The 18,453-nt window shown below is 42.8% G+C and overlaps 1 protein-coding gene across 13 annotated transcripts in view; it reads right to left on the minus strand.

Annotated features, from left to right (window-relative positions):
- Positions 1-6,775, minus strand: part of CPLANE1 (ciliogenesis and planar polarity effector 1) — a 168,758-nt gene extending 161,983 nt beyond the window's left edge. For 7 of the 13 annotated variants that reach the window (XM_021939302.2, XM_021939299.2, XM_021939300.2 and 4 more), the window contains exons 1-5: positions 6,462-6,772; positions 4,145-4,272; positions 1,958-2,093; positions 1,727-1,846; positions 893-1,122 (exon numbers count right to left, since the gene is read on the minus strand). In XM_021939302.2, coding sequence (XP_021794994.2) covers positions 893-1,122; positions 1,727-1,846; positions 1,958-2,093; positions 4,145-4,225 — 567 coding nt within the window. In that variant the 5' untranslated portion in view covers positions 4,226-4,272; positions 6,462-6,772. Of the gene's footprint in view, positions 1-892; positions 1,123-1,726; positions 1,847-1,957; positions 2,094-4,144; positions 4,273-6,461 lie in introns of all 13 variants that reach the window. The other 6 variants (XM_021939298.2, XM_021939295.2, XM_021939296.2 and 3 more) reach the window with 3 other exon arrangements.
- Between the last annotated feature and the right edge of the window lie 11,678 nt (positions 6,776-18,453).

An 18,453-nucleotide genomic window follows, 5' to 3' on the forward strand; every position in this document is an offset into this window, starting at 1 on the left:
ATATATATATATATATATTTTTTTTTTTTTTTTTTTTGAGACAGAGTTTCACTCTTGTTGCCCAGGCTGGAGTGTAATGGCATGATCTCGGCTCACCACAACCTCCGCCTCCTGGGTTCAAGCGATTCTCCTGCCTCAGCCTCCCAAGTAGCTGGGATTACAGGCGTGTGCCACCACACCTGGCTAATTTTGTATTTTTAGTAGAGACGGGGTTTCTCCATGTTGGTCAGGCTGGTCTTGAACTCTCGACCTCAGGTGATCCACCCGCCTCCGCCTCCCAAAGTGCTGGGATTACAGGCATGAGCCAACGCGCCTGGCATAACAAGCTATATCTTTAAATCAAGGATAGAGAAAAGGAGTTCTAAGTTAAAACTACTTTTAATAAACACTTTTTAAAAATGTGACCCAAGAGGCCGGGCGCGGTGGCTCAAGCCTGTAATCCCAGCACTTTGGGAGGCCGAGATGGGTGGATCACGAGGTCAGAAGATCGAGACCATCCTGGCTAACACGGTGAAACCCCTTCTCTACTAAAAAAATACAAAAACTAGCCGGGCGAGGTGGCGGGCGCCTGTAGTCCCAGCTACTCGGGAGGCTGAGGCAGGAGAATGGCGTGAACCCGGGAGGCGGAGCTTGCAGTGAGCTGAGATCTGGCCACTGCACTCCAGCCTGGGCGACAGAGCGAGACTCTGTCTCAAAAAAAAATAAATAAAATAAAATAAAATAAAATAAAATAAAATAAAATAAAAATGTGACCCAAGAAACATAAAAATATCTTTTCCATATAAGAATTGCACAATTACTACGAAAATTTATGGTGACTAAAGATATACAGTTATACCATTATGCATTCTGCTAATCTGCTTCACAGATAAGAGTCTGAGACTGATTTTACCTCATTTTTTATAAAAACAGCATTCACTACAGCTTCTTTATCTTCAATGGAAGGCAAGAGAACTGCTTCTTCAGGTATGACCTGGGACCACCGACCCACCAATGAAAGGCTCTTAGAAGATAAGATACTCTTTAATTCCAAATATTCCCAAAGAAATATGCATCCAGATGTTATGAGCAGAATTCTTTTCCCATTTCCAGATACATACAAATAAGGTCTCAAAGAGCTTGCTAAAAAAAATAACAAAAAATGTAATTAAACCTCTGAGGTCTAAATTCCCCCCAACAAAGTACATAATTTATGTATTCTTACAATAAAAAACGAAATAATGTTACCATTCAGGATGTCAAAACTAAGGCACTAGCAAAAAATTAAAAATACAACCCAGGCACAGCAGCTCATGCCTGTAATCCCAGCACTTTGGGAGGCTTAAGGAGACGGATCGCTTGAGCCCAAGAGGTCAAAGCTGCAGCTATGATCATGCCACTATACTTCAGCCTATGTGACAGAACAAGATCCTGTCTCTAAAAAAGAAAAAAGTACAAAAAATAGCAACATTTATCAAGTACTTATGTGATATTAGAAACCTATTATTATCACAGAAATATTAGGCATGCCAGAATTTTCTTCTTCAAGTTGAATCTCAGTATCACAGATAAACATGACCAAAAATACATACATATATATACACATACATGGAAATATATATACCTACAGATATACATATGCACATATACAGAAACACATTTTCAAGACAATAACAGAAAAATGTTTCATCATGTTCTCCTATTTTTCCTAGTTAAATGAATTTAAACAAATAAAAAAATTTCCCACCGACTGTAGCTTTGATCATTTCCTTAGGCTTTTCAGTTATTGGTATAGTTTTCAAACAATCTTGATCTTTGTTCCAAAGGAAAAGCTCTCCTGTAGTTAGTACCCCAGCCAGCCAGGCATCTGTTTCCAAAAATGAAATGCAATACTTATAATCTAATATTTTCTTTAATATCACCCTAAGTTATTAAAAAATACAGTTTTAGTCATTTGAAAATATCAGTACTACTTAACCATTAATGGACGTTGTTAGGACAATAACATCCTTCAAGAAAGGCTGCAGACTAGGAATTTTCTTCTTTATCTTTCCTGATAGCAAATTAATTTCATTTATGAATTTATCATCCAAAAGAAAAACAGCTTCTTTTTCCTAAGAGAAGAAACATGTGAAGGACTCAAGAGGTGTCCGAAATTAATTCAACTTACTGCCTAAATAAATTATCCAGAAACCAAAGCAACATTTAAGAAAGATTATCCATTTGACCACAAATCATAAAATGAACATTCAGCTTAATACGCTATAGTAACCTGAATATTTTGAATTCTGTTTTAAGATACCACATTAGAATTAATAGGTAAGGTGACCTAATAGTTGTATTTCAATTTCTTTGAAGTTTAAAATTATAGGAGTGTCTTCTAATTCTGCTAGCCAAAACTGGTTTATCTATTTTTTAATCTTTTTTTGTTGTTGTTGCCCAGCCTGGAGTGCAGCAGATATTTACAGGCACTATCCCACTACTAATAAGCAGGAGAGTTTTGACCTTGTCCATTTCTGATCTGGACCAGTTCACCATTCTTAGGCAACCTGGTGGTTACCCTAGCCCCTTGATCCTGGGAGGTCATCATATTGATACGGAATTTAGCGCAGACACCTAATCGGTATGGCACGCTGCAGCCCAGAACTCCTGGGCTCAAGCGATCCTCTCGCCTTAGCCTCCTGAGTAGCTGGGACCACAGGTGCATACCACTGCACCTGACTCTCATCAATTTTAACAGCAGTATGGGCCGGGCGTGGTTGCTCACGCCTGTAATCCCAGCACTTTGGGAGGCTGAGGCGGGTGGATCATGAGGTCAGGAGATCAAGACCATCCTGGCTAACATGGTGAAACCCCATCTCCACTAAAAATACAAAAAATTAGCCGGGCGTGGTGGCGGCACCTGTAGTCCCAGCTACTCAGGAGGCTGAGGCAGGAGAATGGTGTGAACCCGGGAGGCAGAGCTTGTAGTGAGCCAAGACTGCGCCACTGCACTCCAGCCTGGGTGACAGAGCAAGACTCTGCCTCAAAAAAAAAAACAGTAGTATGAGCAAGTTTTTAAATTATTTACTTAGACTAAAATAGATATAGCTTCTGAAATTCATAAATCCATGACTCTGCTCATCTTTAATATCTAGAAAAAGTAGGCTGTTTTGAATTAACTGTTTTCATATATTCTAAGGCAGTGATTTTCAAAGCATAACTGAGCCAGCAGCATCAGCAACACCTCAGAAGTGAGGAGTTCAAGACCAGCCTGAACAACATGGTGAAATCCCATCTCTACTAAAAATACAAAAATTAGCTGAGCGTGGTGGCACGCGTCTGTAATCCTGCTACTTGGGAGGCTGAGGCAGGACAATCACTTGAACCTGGGAGGCTGAAGTTGCAGTGAGGCGAGAAGGTGTCATTACACTCCAGCCTGGGCAGCAAAGCCAGACTCCATCTCAAAAAAAAAAAAAAAAATACAAAATACAAAATATCCAACCCTACCGCAGACCTAATTAACTGAAAACTTTGGGAGTGGGGCCCAGCAATCTGTGTTTTAACCACCTCTCCAGATAATTCTGATACATTGTAAAGTTTAAGAATTCCTGTTCTAGGGGAGTTAGTGGTATAGTTTCTCAGAGGAAATGTAACACTTAATTTCAATGATCATTACAAATACAGTAGGGTTGCCTATTTTCCCTAAGTGGGGAATCTATGCCACATATTATGAATGGCATTCCTGGATTACTAACGTACTGTGGCCCATTTTTTCCATCCTAGTTCCAAGATCACTTCATAGCACAATCATGAAAACCACAATAGGAGGAAACACTCCACTAACTTCTGGTAAAGGAAAGCTCAGGACATTAAATTTTCCATTTTGATATATGATGCCATCTCAAACTTAAACTTGACTTAAACATAATATGAATAAGAAAGTTTAAGTAAAAATCTTCTAAACAAACCACTTAACATTCTGGAAAAACTAACTTGCTCATTATTATAAAGACAAAATACACACAAAACCCTGTTCAGTGTGCAGGTAGGTGATCCTCCTGTAGATCCTCCTCCAGTAGATGATGTTTTATTTACTTAAGATCATAGAACACTCCTATATTATAGGCAAAACACACATGCAACATATATAAAACTGGTACTGCTTGAATAAAGAAAAACCTACCTTTCCCAACCAGGAGACACGTGGCCATGGTTTTTTCTGCTTAATACTTGTTGATGTCAAAATTTCTAATCTTATCTCCATGTTTGTTAAGATATCAATGACCAATTAAGTTAAACAGTCCCAAGATTCTGTAAACAATAATAGTAATAATCATAAATGATCCATAATATTCACTGGTTTTTTTTTTTTTTTTTTTTTTTGGTTTTTTGGTTTGTTTGTTTGTTTGTTTTGAGAGAGTTTCGCTCTGTTGCCCCAGCTGGAGTGCAGTGGTGCGATCTCAGCTCACTGCAACCTCCACCTCCCGGGTTCAAGTGATGCTCCTGCATTAGCCTCCCAAGTAGCTGGGACTACAAGCGTGTGCCACCGCCCTTGGCTAATTTTTTTGTTCGTTTGTTTGTTTGTCTGAGACGGAGTTTCGCTCTGTCCTCCAGGCTAGAGTGCAGTGGCGCTATCTCGGCTCACTGCAAGCTCCGCCTCCCGGGTTCACGCCATTCTCCTTCCTCAGCCTCCCAAGTAGCTGGGACTACAGGCGCCCGCCATTACGCCCGACTAATTTTTTGTATTTTTAGTAGAGGGGGTTTCACCGTGTTAGCCAGGATGGTCTTGATTTCCTGACCTCGTGATTCACCCGTCTAGGCCTCCCAAAGTGCTGGGATTACAGGCGTGAGCCACCACGCCCGGCCATGCCTGGCTAATTTTTGTAATTTTTTTTTTTTTTTTTTTTTTTTTAAGTAGAGATGGGGTTTCACCATGTTGGCCAGGTTGGTTTCGAACTCCTGACCTCAAGTGATCCACCCACTCTAGTCTCCCAAAGTGCTGGGATAACAGGCATAATCTACTGCGTATGGACCACTGAAGATCTTAACTGAAAATTTTCATAAAGTTTTGATTTATACTTTATTTTATTTCTGAGTTGGAATTTTGCTCTTATCTCCCAGGCTGGAGTGCTGTGGCGCAATCTCGGCTCACTGCAACGTCCGCCTCCCTGGTTCAAGCGATTCTCTTGCCTCAGCCTCCCGAGTAGCTAGGATTACAGGCATGCAGCACCACACCAGGCTAATTTTTTTGTATTTTTAGTAGAAACGGGGTTTCACCATGTTGGCCAGGCTGGTCTCGAACCCCTGACCATGGGTGATGCACCCGATTCAGCCTCCCAAAGTGCTGGGATTACAGGCGTGATCCACTGTGCTCAGGCAAAATAGATGGGGTTTTTTTGTTTGTTTGTTTTTTAATAAAATAGCTTTAAAAGAAAAACTACTCTGAGACAGCACACAAAGATCTATCAAGATGCTAGCTATCAGCCAGCACGAAGGCCGAGATGGGAAGATCGCTTGAGGACAGGAGAGTTCCGGGCTGCAGTGAGCTGTGATTGTGCCTGTGAGAGCGACTGCACTCCAGCGTGGGCAACATAGCGAAGACTTCGGCTCAAAAATAAATAAATACAATTACAAATAAAATAAATTCTTTCAAAAGGGTTAACCAAATGCAAGAGGAACACCGGCATTAGAAAAGCATCATTTGCAGCTCCTAATGAAATAACAAATCCAGTCAATAGTATCAGTGCTGCTAAAATTATTGAGTGAAAAAAGACTGGGAACTTTATGCACTGACATACCCCAAATCCATTAGTCAATCTTCTTTTTTTTTTTTTCCTGAGACGGAGTCTTGCTCTGTAGCCCAGGCTGGAGTGCCGTGGCACCATCTCGGCTCACTGCAAGCTCCACGTCCTGGGTTCACGCCATTCTCCTGCCTCAGCCTCCCAAGTAGATGGGACTACAGGCGCCCGCCACCACGCCCGGCTAATTTTTTGTATTTTTAGTAGAGACGGGGTTTCACCGTGTTAGCCAGGATGGTCCTGACCTTGTGATCCGCCCGCCTCGGCCTCCCAAAGTGCTGGGATTACAGGCGTGAGCCAAAGCACTCAGCCTCATTAGTCAATCTTAAAATTGCTAACAGTGAGGAAAATTGACATTCTATTCCTCCGGATCCTGCTCAAGAGACTGGGGGGCTCGGGTCAGGGGCCGAGGTGTGGCCCGAGCCTGGCACCACCCACGCCGGCCAGGCGACCCCGGCCCCTCGGGGCTCCCGCGCTCCGTCAGCAAGCGACGCCGGGAGGCTGGGGTAGGCCCAGAGCGAGGACGGGGCCCCGACTGGGTAGTGGGGATGTACCAGGGCCGGGTGCGGCTGGAGACGGCCCGGGAGGGAGGTCGCGGACCTGCCCGACAGAAGGGTGGATGAGGGGATACCAAGGACGCCCGGGTCCGGGGAGCGTAAGAGGAGGCCAGGGTCCCGGGGTAAGGAATCCGCGGGCAGTTACCTCCGCCAGGGGCAGGGCCCGGCCGGTCCGACGCGGGAAGGCGCGGCAAGGCAGACTGAGCGGGGTGGAGACGCCAGGCCGACGGCGGCGGGCCCTACTGCCGTCCCCGACGCGGGCCTGCGTCCTGGCGACGGCGGAGGGCGGGCAGGAGGCGCGGGCGCTGCCACGGCGCCTGCTCGGAGCCGGCCGGGAACGCTGGAGGGCCTCCTCCGTCCTCCGCCCCTCCAGCCCTGCTCTCAGGCCCCCGCCCGGGCCCTCTAAGCTGGCAGCCGCGCCCGCTTCCGCGCTCCTCGCCCCTGCTCCCGCGCGCTCCCCTCCTCAGCGGCCGCCCGGCCCCCTCAGTTCACTTCTCTTACGCGTTCCTCGGACGCTCTTCGTTTGAGCGCACAGGCATTGGGCGGGGCTTCGCGGGGGAGTCGCTTAATAACCGACCAACACGGAACTCAAGGGCTGCCCCCTTCCTAGCGGGGACCCTGTACAGACCCGAAAATAAGGAGGTTTTGCTCTGCCCTCCCCAGTTCACGTGGGCACCTTGGAACACTGAAGAAGGCATTTTCCGAACTCACTGTCCTAAGGACTTATTTTCCGCACTGTTTTCACCTCCTTCACCCCTGTTCTCGTGACTGACAGGATTTGGGGTCACAAGCGGGCAGCCCGAGAGCTCTGCTCACCTGGAAAAGCATTTTTGTGTAGCTTAAATGTGAAGGTCTCAGGCAGTGGTCTGCTGTCCTCCTCCACCTGCGCCCATCATCACTCTTTTCTGCGACTGGCCTGTTTTTGAAGGCAGGACCTTGTCACCCTTGGCTAGGCCAAGTATGTTCTGCACGGAAAATGGCCCTGCCCTCTGCATTGGATAGCTAGCTCCTAGGTTGGTTTATTTTAGCAGATAAGCGTTACAGGGTAGGAGGACTTCTGGCTGCATCAGAACCACAATTACCCCTGTGTTTCTGGGTGGGATAAGTGACAGCTGACATTCTGGCAGCTCAGCCCCGCTTATCTCAGAGGTTATAGATCTGAGGTGGTTTAGATCCACCCCCAAATCACGAACATTTTACATAAGCCGTGCTAGAGTTAGCATAAAAGTCTCACACAGAAAAATTTGGAAACTGAGAAATCCTAACCTATTCCCACAAATCTGTGTTCCCATTTTTAGGTCTTAAGATATGAAAACAATGGGATAACTGAGGCTGATTTTGCTGTGTGGCCATTAGACCTAGAAGTATTGATGTGATTCTGGAGTTGATTGCTCACAATCAACTTATTTATTTATTTTCCTTTTTTCCCCTCCACTTCCTCCTCCTCTATTTAAAAACGTATGGAAATGTATCCGGCAATGTTTGCTGTAAAAAATAATGTATGGAAATGACTACGATTTGCTAAAATAAAAATCATTGAGCACTTATGTGTGTCAGACACTATGCTAGATATAAAGAGGGGAAGACAATGTTGTCCCTCTTCAAAAGAGAGTCACGCACACAAGTTACAGTGCAGTCATAAATACCATGATCACAGTATGCGCAGGTCCATTTTCTCTATCTGGGCAATGGGAAGGTTCAAAACTAAGCTAGGTTTTGAATGAGGAATAGTTTCATTTTGAAGCACATCCATTTTGCGATACCTCTGGACCTATCTAGTGAACAATTTAGATGCATGGTTCAGAAGCTCGATGGGAGGCTTGGGAACACAGAATGTGTAAAATAAGCATCAGTCTCCCCTTCACGCTGCTCTGCACTTTTTAAGGGTCATCTCTCTTTAGTATATATTGCTAAGAGATTTTATGGATGATACCAATTCTTTTTTTCTTTTTTTTTGAGACAGAGTCTCACATTGTTGCCCAGGGTGGAGTGCAGTTGCACAGTCTCTGCTCACTGCAACCTCTGCCTCCTGGGTTCAAGTGATTCTCCTGCCTCAGCCTCCCAAATAGCTGGGATTACAGGAGCCCACCACCACGCCTGGCTAATTTTTGTATTTTTAGTAGAGACGGGGTTTCACTATGTTGGCCAGGCTGGTCTTGAACTCCTGACGTCGTGATTCACCCGCCTTGGTCTCCCAAAGTGCTGGGATTACAGGTGTGAGCCACTGCGGCCTGCCAGCATACCAATTCTTATGAGAGAGTGTCAGGGGTAGAAGAGATCCAAGAGAATAGTTGACCAGGTAAAAAAACTGATAGAGGTCAAATAGAAATAAGCCTGAGAATTGCCCCGTCAGATTTAGTGTTTAGTAGGTATAGTTATAGTGCCACATATACAATAACTGCATTCCTTTTGAAAGCATATAGTAAAATCAAATCTGATTAGCCTAAGTAACAGAGGTGATTTATTGTAATGATTCTGGGGTATCTGACAGATTGTAGATATTCTCCCTAGAGTGCTCCTATCCAATATAAATTTCTGTAACGATGAAAATGTTCTATGTCTACTCTAATATGGTAACCATTAGCCAAAAGTGCTATTGAGCATGTGAAATGTAGCTAGTGCAACTGAGACCCTGTAAACTAAGATTCCAGTCAAAGAGAAAGGAAAAAACAGTGAGCTTGCCTACAGTCTTTAAGACCTGGGCCCAGAAATAGTACACAGTATTTCTGCTTACATTCCACTGGAGATAACTTAGTCACATGATCACACCTAACTGCAAGGAAGCCTGGGAAATGTAGATTAGCAGTGTACCTGGAAAGACTGAGAAAATGGTTTTGGTGGACAACTAGCGGTGGTCAGAATACAAAAAGTAATAATACAGATTTCCTGCTTTCAAGAATATCACAGGTTTAGTGGGAGACAGATGAGTATTTTACTAGCAATGAATAAAGAACATGCTGTACAAACCCAAAGAAAACAGTACATATAGTCTGGATATTTGTTCCTACCTAAATCTCATGTTGAATTGTAATTCCCAGTGTTGGATGTGGGGCCTGGTGGGAGGTGATTGGATCATGAGGGTGGATTTCTTGTGAATGATTTGGCACAATTCCTTGGTGCTGTCCTCATGATAGTCAGTGAGTTCTCATGAGATCTGGTTGTTTAAAAGTGTGTGGCACCTCGGGAGGCTGAGGCGTGAGAATCGTTTGAATCTGGGAGGCAGAGGCTGCAATGAGCTGAGATCATGCCACTGCACTCCAGCCTGTGTGACAAAGCAAAACGCTCTCAAAAAAAAAAAAAAAAAGTGTGTCACCTCCCCCATGCCTGTGTTCCTGCTTTTGCCATGTGACTTACGCACTCCCACGTTGCCTTCTGCCATGAGTAAAAGCTTCCTGAGGCCCCCGCCAGAAGCAGATATTAGTGCTATGCTTCCTATACATCCTGTAGAACCATGAGACAAGTGAATTTATTTTCCCGTAAATTACCCAGTCTCGGGTATTTCTTTATAGCAATGCAAGAACAGCCTAATACAATGGTATTTCTCAAACCTTAATGTGCATGTGGATCACCTGGGAATCTTGTTAAAATATACATTCTGGGCCGGGCATGGTGGCTCATACCTGTAATCCCAGCGCTTTGGGAGGCTGAGGTGTATGGATCACTTGAGGTCACGAGTTCGAGACCAGCCTTGACAACATGATGAAACCCCAATTCTACTAAAAATACAAAAATTAGCTGGGTGTGGTGACGGGCACCTGTAATTCTAGCTGATTGGCTCATTGATGCAGAGGTTCAGCAGGTTTCATGCAAGTTTGATTGGGCAGGACCCTCGTTCAATTTTTCTTTAATTCTCTTCACTCTACCCTTTGTCTTCAGGCTGGCTTCCTTTGTGGTAAGTGAGATGATGGAAAATTTACACATCTTTCAAAGAAAGTGTAAGGTTTTTTTTCTATAATTGAGCATTCCTTATGAGCCTCTACCCCAATGTGTTAGAAGGGAAGTCTTTATGTTGACAAATAATAGTAGTTCCATTTTGCTGTTGGTGGTGGTGGTACTTAAGTCTCTTTCTTATAACAGTTCTATCTTGCAGATTTTCTTTCTCTCATTCTAATCAACCTACAAAGTGGATCAATAGTGATAGTGGGCTGGGTGCAGTGGCTCACACCTGTAATCCCAGCACTTTGGTAGGCCGAGGTGGACAGATCACTTGAGGTCAGGAGTTTGAGACCAGCCTGGCCAATATGATGAAACCCCCATCTTTACTAAAAATACAAAAATTAGCCAGGCGTGATGGCACACACCTGTAATCCCATCTGCTCGGGAGGCTGAGACAGGAGAATCGCTTGAACCCAGGAGGTGGAGGTTGCAGTGAGCCGAGATAGCACCACTACACTCCAGCCTGGGCAACAGAGCAAGACTCCATCTCAAAGAAAAAAAAAATTAGCCTGGCGTAATGGTGCATGCCTGTAGTTCCAACTACTTCGGAGGCTGAGGCAGGAGAATCACTTGAACCCGGGAGGCAGAGGATGCAGCGAGCCAAGATTGCGCCATTACACTCCAGCCTAGGTGACAGAGCAAGACTCTATCTCCAAAAAAAAAAACAGTGATAGTGGTAGGAGGGATTATATGCCCTAATGGTAGAGGGGAAGAGAGTGCTTGTAATTAACCTTTCTTTAATTATAAATATTTAAGTATGTATTTACATAATTATAAATATATAATCTATATTCTTATTTGGTGTGTTCAGGTTACTATAACAAAATACCATTGTGAAAGTTGTCATAGTCTGACCGGGCGTGGTGGCTCACACCTGTAATTCCAGCACTTTGGGAGGCCGAGGTGGGTGGATTACTTGAGGTCAGGAGTTCGCCTGGCCAACATGGCAAAACCCTGTCTGTACTAAAAATACAAAAATTAGCCTGGCGTGGTGGCAGGTGCCTGTAATCCCAGATACTAAGGAGGGTGAGTCAGGAGAATTGCTTGAACCCAGGGGACGGAGGTTGCAGTGAGCCAGCATCATGCCATGGCAGTCCAGCCTGGGTGACAGAGCAAGAGTCCATCTCAAAAAAATAGAAAGTAAATAAAAAATAAAAGAGAAGGAAGGAAGGAAGGGAGGGAGGGAGGGATGAAGGAAGGAAGGAAGGAAGGAAGGAAGGAAGGAAGGAAGGAAGGAAGGAAGGAAGGAAGGAAAGAAAGAAAGAAAGAAAGAAAGAAAGAAAGAAAGAAAGAAAGAAAGAAAGAAAGAAAGAAAAGAAAGAAAGTCTTAGTCAAAATAGAGTCACTAATGTTAAGAAAACCCTGACAAATAGAGCTGAGGAAGACCATGAAGAGAGGGTTCTCACATTTACATGCCTGATAACAAGAAAGACTCTGCAACCTCACACAAAGGCCATCGCAATCATTAACAAAAAATGCTTCTGAAAGGACATCTGCCCAGCAACTGCCTGTGCAACTTCAGACTGGTGTTACCCTTGTTATTGATCTTCGTAGCCAGGTATAATTATTTTAAAACAATTATGTAATTCTCATTTTTTTTCCTTCAGAAACCATTGTCTTCCTTTACCTTCCTGAATACACACATAGTTTTTACCATGGCATGCGTATTTCCATTGCAGTGCTGTATTTTCAAATAAACATCGTTTTCTTATGGAAAGTCTCTCTCTGTTTGCTGTTTAGATTGACGTATGTGGTGTCAGAAGTGAGATCTGAAGAAAAGTTCACTATTGAAAGGAATCAGCTATGCTTGGAACCAGTTTGCAGTACTCACTTGAACTCTTTGAGCTCTCCACTTCCACAGTTTGCATTTTCTGGCTTGGTGAGTCTTCTCTCAGGTTGAGCTTCCCTCCTTCAAGTAGAAGCTTTTTTACTTTATTTGGGATCTGGTGTGGATAAGGCAATCTTAATAAAAGATCGTGTGTACCTTCTGGGACTATAAAAGGCTTTTGTGTGTATGTCATTTCTGGTATAAAGACAAGCATCTTCCTAAATGGAGGACTCTTCGTTACTACAGAATTTTCATTCTGTCTGTGAGGTATGTCTTCTCTGGTTTGCATGCCTAGTTTAATATTTCATTTGATCTGCACAACTGAATTAAAATGTTGGCAAAAACTCTTATCTTGGTTTATTTGTATTTGTTTTGACTCCTTCCCCTTGCTTGTTTCTGAAAATCTTCCAAGAGCCAAAACATTCTTGGCGGTGGATGCAGGACAGCTAATTAAATACCACTAGAGTGGTTGCCATCAGCTAAAACAGTAGTCTAAACTCCCGATATTCCCTGAAAACATTTATAGAGTATTCTTTGCTCTCAAGAAATTAATAAGAAATGGAATGATCTTTTCAAACATTAAGGCAAGCAAGGTTTTCTGGGACTCCCAGTCTGATCTTGAGCCTCAATAAATCCTCCCACCTCAGCCTCCCAAAGTGCCGGAATTACAGGCTTAAGTCACCATACCTGGCCTCATTTCTTAAGGTAATTTTGTTTGAAGCTTCTCAGATTTATATCTAAGAAGTTCAGCTTTTGCTATATTTCACTGTATGAGATGTGCAGAGCATACATCATGGCCTCTATTATTTCTCTCCTTGAAAAGGTATATGTTTTTGCTTGGCTGGAGTGATAACTCTAACCTTCAACTGTTTCATCAGCTCCTATAACTTTTTTTCTCTGGTTCCAGCTCTGCTGTTATGGCCTGACGCTGATATGTTTGTCTTGAAGGTGTACAAAGGCAATGTTTTCCTACAGCATAACTTGATTCTCTAGTCTTGGCTTTTCTTGATGTGTCTGAATTGTTCCATGTAACCAGGAAACTCCCCATGCTTTTACTGAGAGCCAGCTATGTTTCTATTCAAGGTACTAGATTTTTTTGTTTATATTTCTTTATAATATAGTGTACATTCAAGAGTCTGGTCACATTCTTCCTGTGTCTACTTAAACTCAAATACCATTTTCATCAAGTTTAACTTCCAGATTATGTAAACAGGCTTCCCCTAAGGAGAAGCAATTTTCCTTTACTTTTCTGGTAACTGGGCTTTAAAAAGACAAAACAAAGATCTTAGTTTAGTTTAGCTTTTTGAGATGGGGTCTTGCTCTGTCGCACAGGCTGGTTTTGAACTCCTGGCCTTAAATGATCCTTCCATTTCAGCAAGACTTTACATTTTATCAAGATAATTCATGTATTCTCTTTATTGAGTTTTTATTAGCTGAAAAACTGAGCTTTTAAAGGGTTAGGTTTTTATATCCATGTAACTTTCTGTATTGCTTTTGAAGTATTTTTATTATTATTTTACTGTGATTCTGTTTTAATAAAATGTTTTGAAACTTTTGACATTATTGGCCAATTTCCCCAGGATCCGAAGCCTAAGTCTTTTTGGCCTAAAATTAACATTGGGATTTCTAGCTGGGACCCTGGGAAGCCTCAAAGAATATGTCTTTCATCTTACAGAGATAGTAAATGATTTGGGTTATTTGGCAATTTGTATAGGAGGCATTGTGAAATGACAAATGATACTAGGCATTCTTTCAGTTGCATTATGGGTATAGTATCAGTATAAATGTTCCAAAAATTATATAAACATAAAAAGTTAATATGTTATTAGTCATAATTTTGATTATTGTGTTGAAACTTTTCTTAAGTTATATTTATATGGATATGTTATCAATATGAGTATTCTAAAGATTATATAAAATTTGGTCAGGTGCGGTGGCTCACACCTGTAATCCCAGCACTTTGGGAGGCTGAGATGGGCGGATCACTTGAGGTCAGGAGTTCGAGACAAGCCTGGTCAACATGGTAAGACCCTGTCTCCATTAAAAATATTAAAATTAGCCAGGTGTGGTGGCTGGTGCCTGTAATCCCAGCTACTTGGGAGGCTGAGACAGGAGAATCACTTAAACCTGGGAGTCAAAGGTTGCAGTGAGCCAAGATCATGCCTTTGCATTCCAGCCTGGGTGATGAGAGTGAAATTCCGTCTCAAAAAATAATAAAATAAAATGTATAGGCTGCGAGTGGTGACTCACGCCTGTAATCCCAGCGCTTTGGGAGGCCAAGGCAGGTAGATCACCTGAGGTTGGAAGTTTGAGACCAGCCTGGCCAACATGAAACTCCATCTCTACTAAAAATATAAAAATTAACCAAGCATGGTGGTGCATGCCTGTAATCCCAGCTACTCAGGAGGCTGAGGCAAGAGAATCACTTGAACCCAGGAGGAGGAGGTGGCAGCAAGCCAAGATCATTCCATTGCACTCCAGCCTGGGCGACAAGAACGAAACTCCGTTTCAAAAAAAAAAAATTTTTTTAAGTCTAATGGTCCTGATATGACACTGTCAGTCATGATACTGGGTTTTCTTTTCTTTTCTTTCTTTCTTTTTTTTTTGAGATGGAGCGTCACCCTGTCACCCAGGCCGGAGTGTGATGGCATGATCTTGGCTCACTACAACCTCCACCTCCCGGGTTCAAGCAATTCTCCTGCCTCAGCCTCCCTGAGTAGCTGGGATTACAGGTGTGCGCCACCACACCCAGCTAATTTTTGTATTTTTAGTAGAGACAGGGTTTCACCATGTTGACCAAGCAGGTCTCGAACTCCTGACCTCAGGTGGTCGGCCTACTTTGGCCTCCCAAATTGCTGGGATCACAGGCATGAGCCACCACGCCCTGCCTAACAAGTACTCTTAAACACAGATTTCTGATAACTTTAAGATCAATGAACTAAATAAAAATTTCCAGAACTCTAATAAAGAAACTGATGGGTTTGGCCAAGAGTGGTGGCTCACGCTTGTAATCCCAGGACTTTGGGAGGCCAAGGCAGGCAGATTGCCGAAGCCCAGGAGCTTGAGACCAGCCTGGGTAACATGGCAAAACCTCATCTCTCCAAAAAATACAAAAAATTAGCTAGGCGTGATGGTGTGAGTCTCTAGTACCAGCTACTCAGAAGGCTGAGATGGGAGAATCACCTGAGCCTGGAAAGCTGAGGCTGCAGTGAGCCATGATCCCACCACTGCTCTCCAGCATGGGCATTGGAGTGAAAACCTGTCTCAAAAAATAAAAGAAAAAAAGAAACTGATGGGCTTTATGAATCAAGCAAAAAGCAAAACAAGACATCAATTACATGAAATTTAAGTAGTTAATAAATACAATGTTTTTATGGCTTTTATTTAAGACGTTGTTGGCTCTTAATGTTTTGTTTTCCAGATTTAAGGAATTTTTCTCTCATAAGTGATCTATAGTTGACAGCAATTTCATAAAGTGTCCTTTTTGGACAAAGATGGAAGCATTTGCTTTTTCTCCCTACTTGATTCCTCCAAAAGTTAGAAACTATATGTGAGTATTCTTATTCTTAGTTTTACTTTATTATTATTATTATTATTATTATTATTATTATTTTGGAGATGGAGTCTCCCTCTGTTATCTAGGCTGGAGTGCAGTGGCACCATCTCAGCTCACTGTAACCTCTGCCTCCTGGGTTCAAGCGATTATCCTGACTCAGCTTCCCAAGTAGCTGAGATTACAGGCACACATCATCAGGCCCAGCTATTGTCTGTATTTTCAGTAGAGATGGGGTTTCACCACGTTCGTCAGGCTGGTCTTGAACTCATGACCTCAGATGATCCACCTGCCTTTGCCTCCCAAAGTGTGGCGATTACAGGCGTGAGCCACCACGCCCAGTCTGTTTTCTTTTTCTTTCTTTCTTTTTTTTTTTTTTTTGAGATGGAGTCTCAGTCTGTCTCTGGAGTGCAGTGGTGCAATCTCAGCTCACTGCAACCTCCACCTCCCAGGTTCAAGTGATTCTCCTGCCTCAGCCTACCAAGTAGCTGGGATTACATATATGTGCCACCACGCCTGGCTAATTTTTGTATTTTTGATAGAGACAGGTTTCACCATGTAGGCCAGGCTGCCTCGAACTCCCAGCCACAGGCAATCTGCCCGCCTTGGCCTCCCAAAGTGCTGGGATTACAGGTGTGAGCCACTGCACCTGGCTGTATTCTTATTTTTATTTACATAAGTTCAATAAAAATCTGCTCTCTATATAAGGAGGATACAATTGGAACATTGGTTTTACTACGAAGGCTTTGACTGAAATGTCTTAAAAATGTACATGAAATGCCTAGCTTCAAGAATTCCCAGCCTTATAGCGAGCGAATAAAAACAGTCACTTCCCGGCAGGCCCAAGAACATTATAAGTAAAATCTCAAGTCTCCTTTGTTTGGCTTCCTAACCTTAAGAAATTTTTAAATCTGAGATTCATGTATGCTCAATATAGAGAGAAAAATTTATGTTTCTAAAGAGAAACTACAATACATCTTTTGTTATATAGTAGCCCTGTGCCTTACTTCCAAGTTCTTGTTATCTACCTGTAGACTGGAGTAGATCCTGAAGCCTCCTAATTTCTCCAATATTTGGCTGCAGCTTTCACCCTCAGAATGAAAGCTGCTCTGTTCCTAAAGTCCTATAGGCTAACATTAGATGAATTTTAAGGAACAAGCCTCATGCTTAATGTGTGTGCCACACAAAAAGTTCACCAAACTGTCCAATGTCATGACCAAAGACATCCAAATTACAAACCCAGAGAAGTTAATGTTTTCACAAGGTGAAGAGCTTTTCCCAAGATGTTAGAACAAGGCTCCATATCACAATGAGACTTTTATCCCCCTTAATGCTACCTTGTTTACTTCGCAGGATAATGGTGTAACTGACTTTGCCATCAATACCTTCTTACTGGTAACTTAACAGACTCTAACCTAAAAAAAGTCATTTAGTATCCATTGATTAAATTTTTAAAAGGTCTGTGCTATGCTAATACTACATGCTGTATCTAAGTAAATCCTCTGGGAAAATTGAGACCCATGTGCACAAAATAAACAATTAGGCCACGTGGTTACAACAGCTCTCACCTAATTCTCTCTGGTCTTTTGATTTATTCAACTGTTTGTCTTAAAAATAATGATTTATAATTGTTATGAGTAAGTAATAATGTATGTATTTATGGGGTGCTTATGATGTTTTGATACAGGCACAAAATGTATAATGACTAAATTAGGGTAATCAAGCTAACCATCAGCTCAAGGATTTGTCGCTTATTTGTGTTAAGAATAGTCCAGGCCGGGCGCGGTGGCTCAAGCCTGTAATCCCAGCACTTTAGGAGGCCGAGACGGGTGGATCACGCAGGTCAGGAGATCGAGACCATCCTGGTGAAACCCCGCTCTCTACTAAGAAATAAAACTAGCTGGCGCAGGTGGCGGGCCGTAGTCCCAGCTACTCAAGCGAGGCTGAGGCCGGAGAAGGAACCCGGAGGCGGAGCTTGCAGTGAGCTGAGATCCGCCACTGCACTCCAGCCTGGGCTACAGAGCCAGACTCTGTCCTCAAAAAAAAAAAAAAAAAAAGAATCCTACTCCAATTTGGCTTGGTGTGGGGGCTCACACCCGTAATTCAAGCACTTTGAGAGGCCGAGGCAGATGTATCACAAGGTCAAGAGATCGAGACCATCCTGGCCAACATGGTGAAACCCTGTTTCTAGTAAAAATACAAATATTAGCTGGGCATGGTGGCACACGCCTGTAATCCCAGCTACTCGGGAGGCTGAGGCAGGAGAATCACTTGAACCCAGGAGGTGAAGGTTGCAGTGAGCTGAGATCACGTCAGTGCACTCCAGCCTGGCGACAGAGTGAGACTCTGTCTCAAAAAAAATAAAAATAAAAAAGAGTAGTCCATTTCCACTGTTTTAGTTATTTTGAAATTTACAATAAATTGTTGTTAACTATAGTCATCCTATTTTGGTTCCAAATACTCATCTTATTCATTACATACAACTGTATTTTTGTGCCATTAATCATCCCCACTTTATCCCTGCCTTCTCACTACCCTTCCAAGCCTCTGGCAACCACCATTCCACTCTTTATCACCATGAGATTGATTTTTTTTAGCTTCCACATATGAGTGAGAATATGTGATATTTGTCTTTCTGTGCCCAGCTTATTTCACTTAACATGGTGTCTTCCAGTTCCATCAATGTTGTTGCAAATGACAAGATTTTGTTCTTTTTTGTGGCTGAATAGTATTTTTTTTTTTTTTTTGTTTTTTTTTTCATGCTTTTTTTAAATTTTTTTTTTTATTATACTTTAAGTTCTAGGGTACATGCGCACAACA

The sequence above is a fragment of the Papio anubis genome, chromosome 5 (assembly GCF_008728515.1).
Source record: "Papio anubis isolate 15944 chromosome 5, Panubis1.0, whole genome shotgun sequence".
NCBI classification, from domain to species: Eukaryota; Metazoa; Chordata; class Mammalia; order Primates; family Cercopithecidae; genus Papio; species Papio anubis.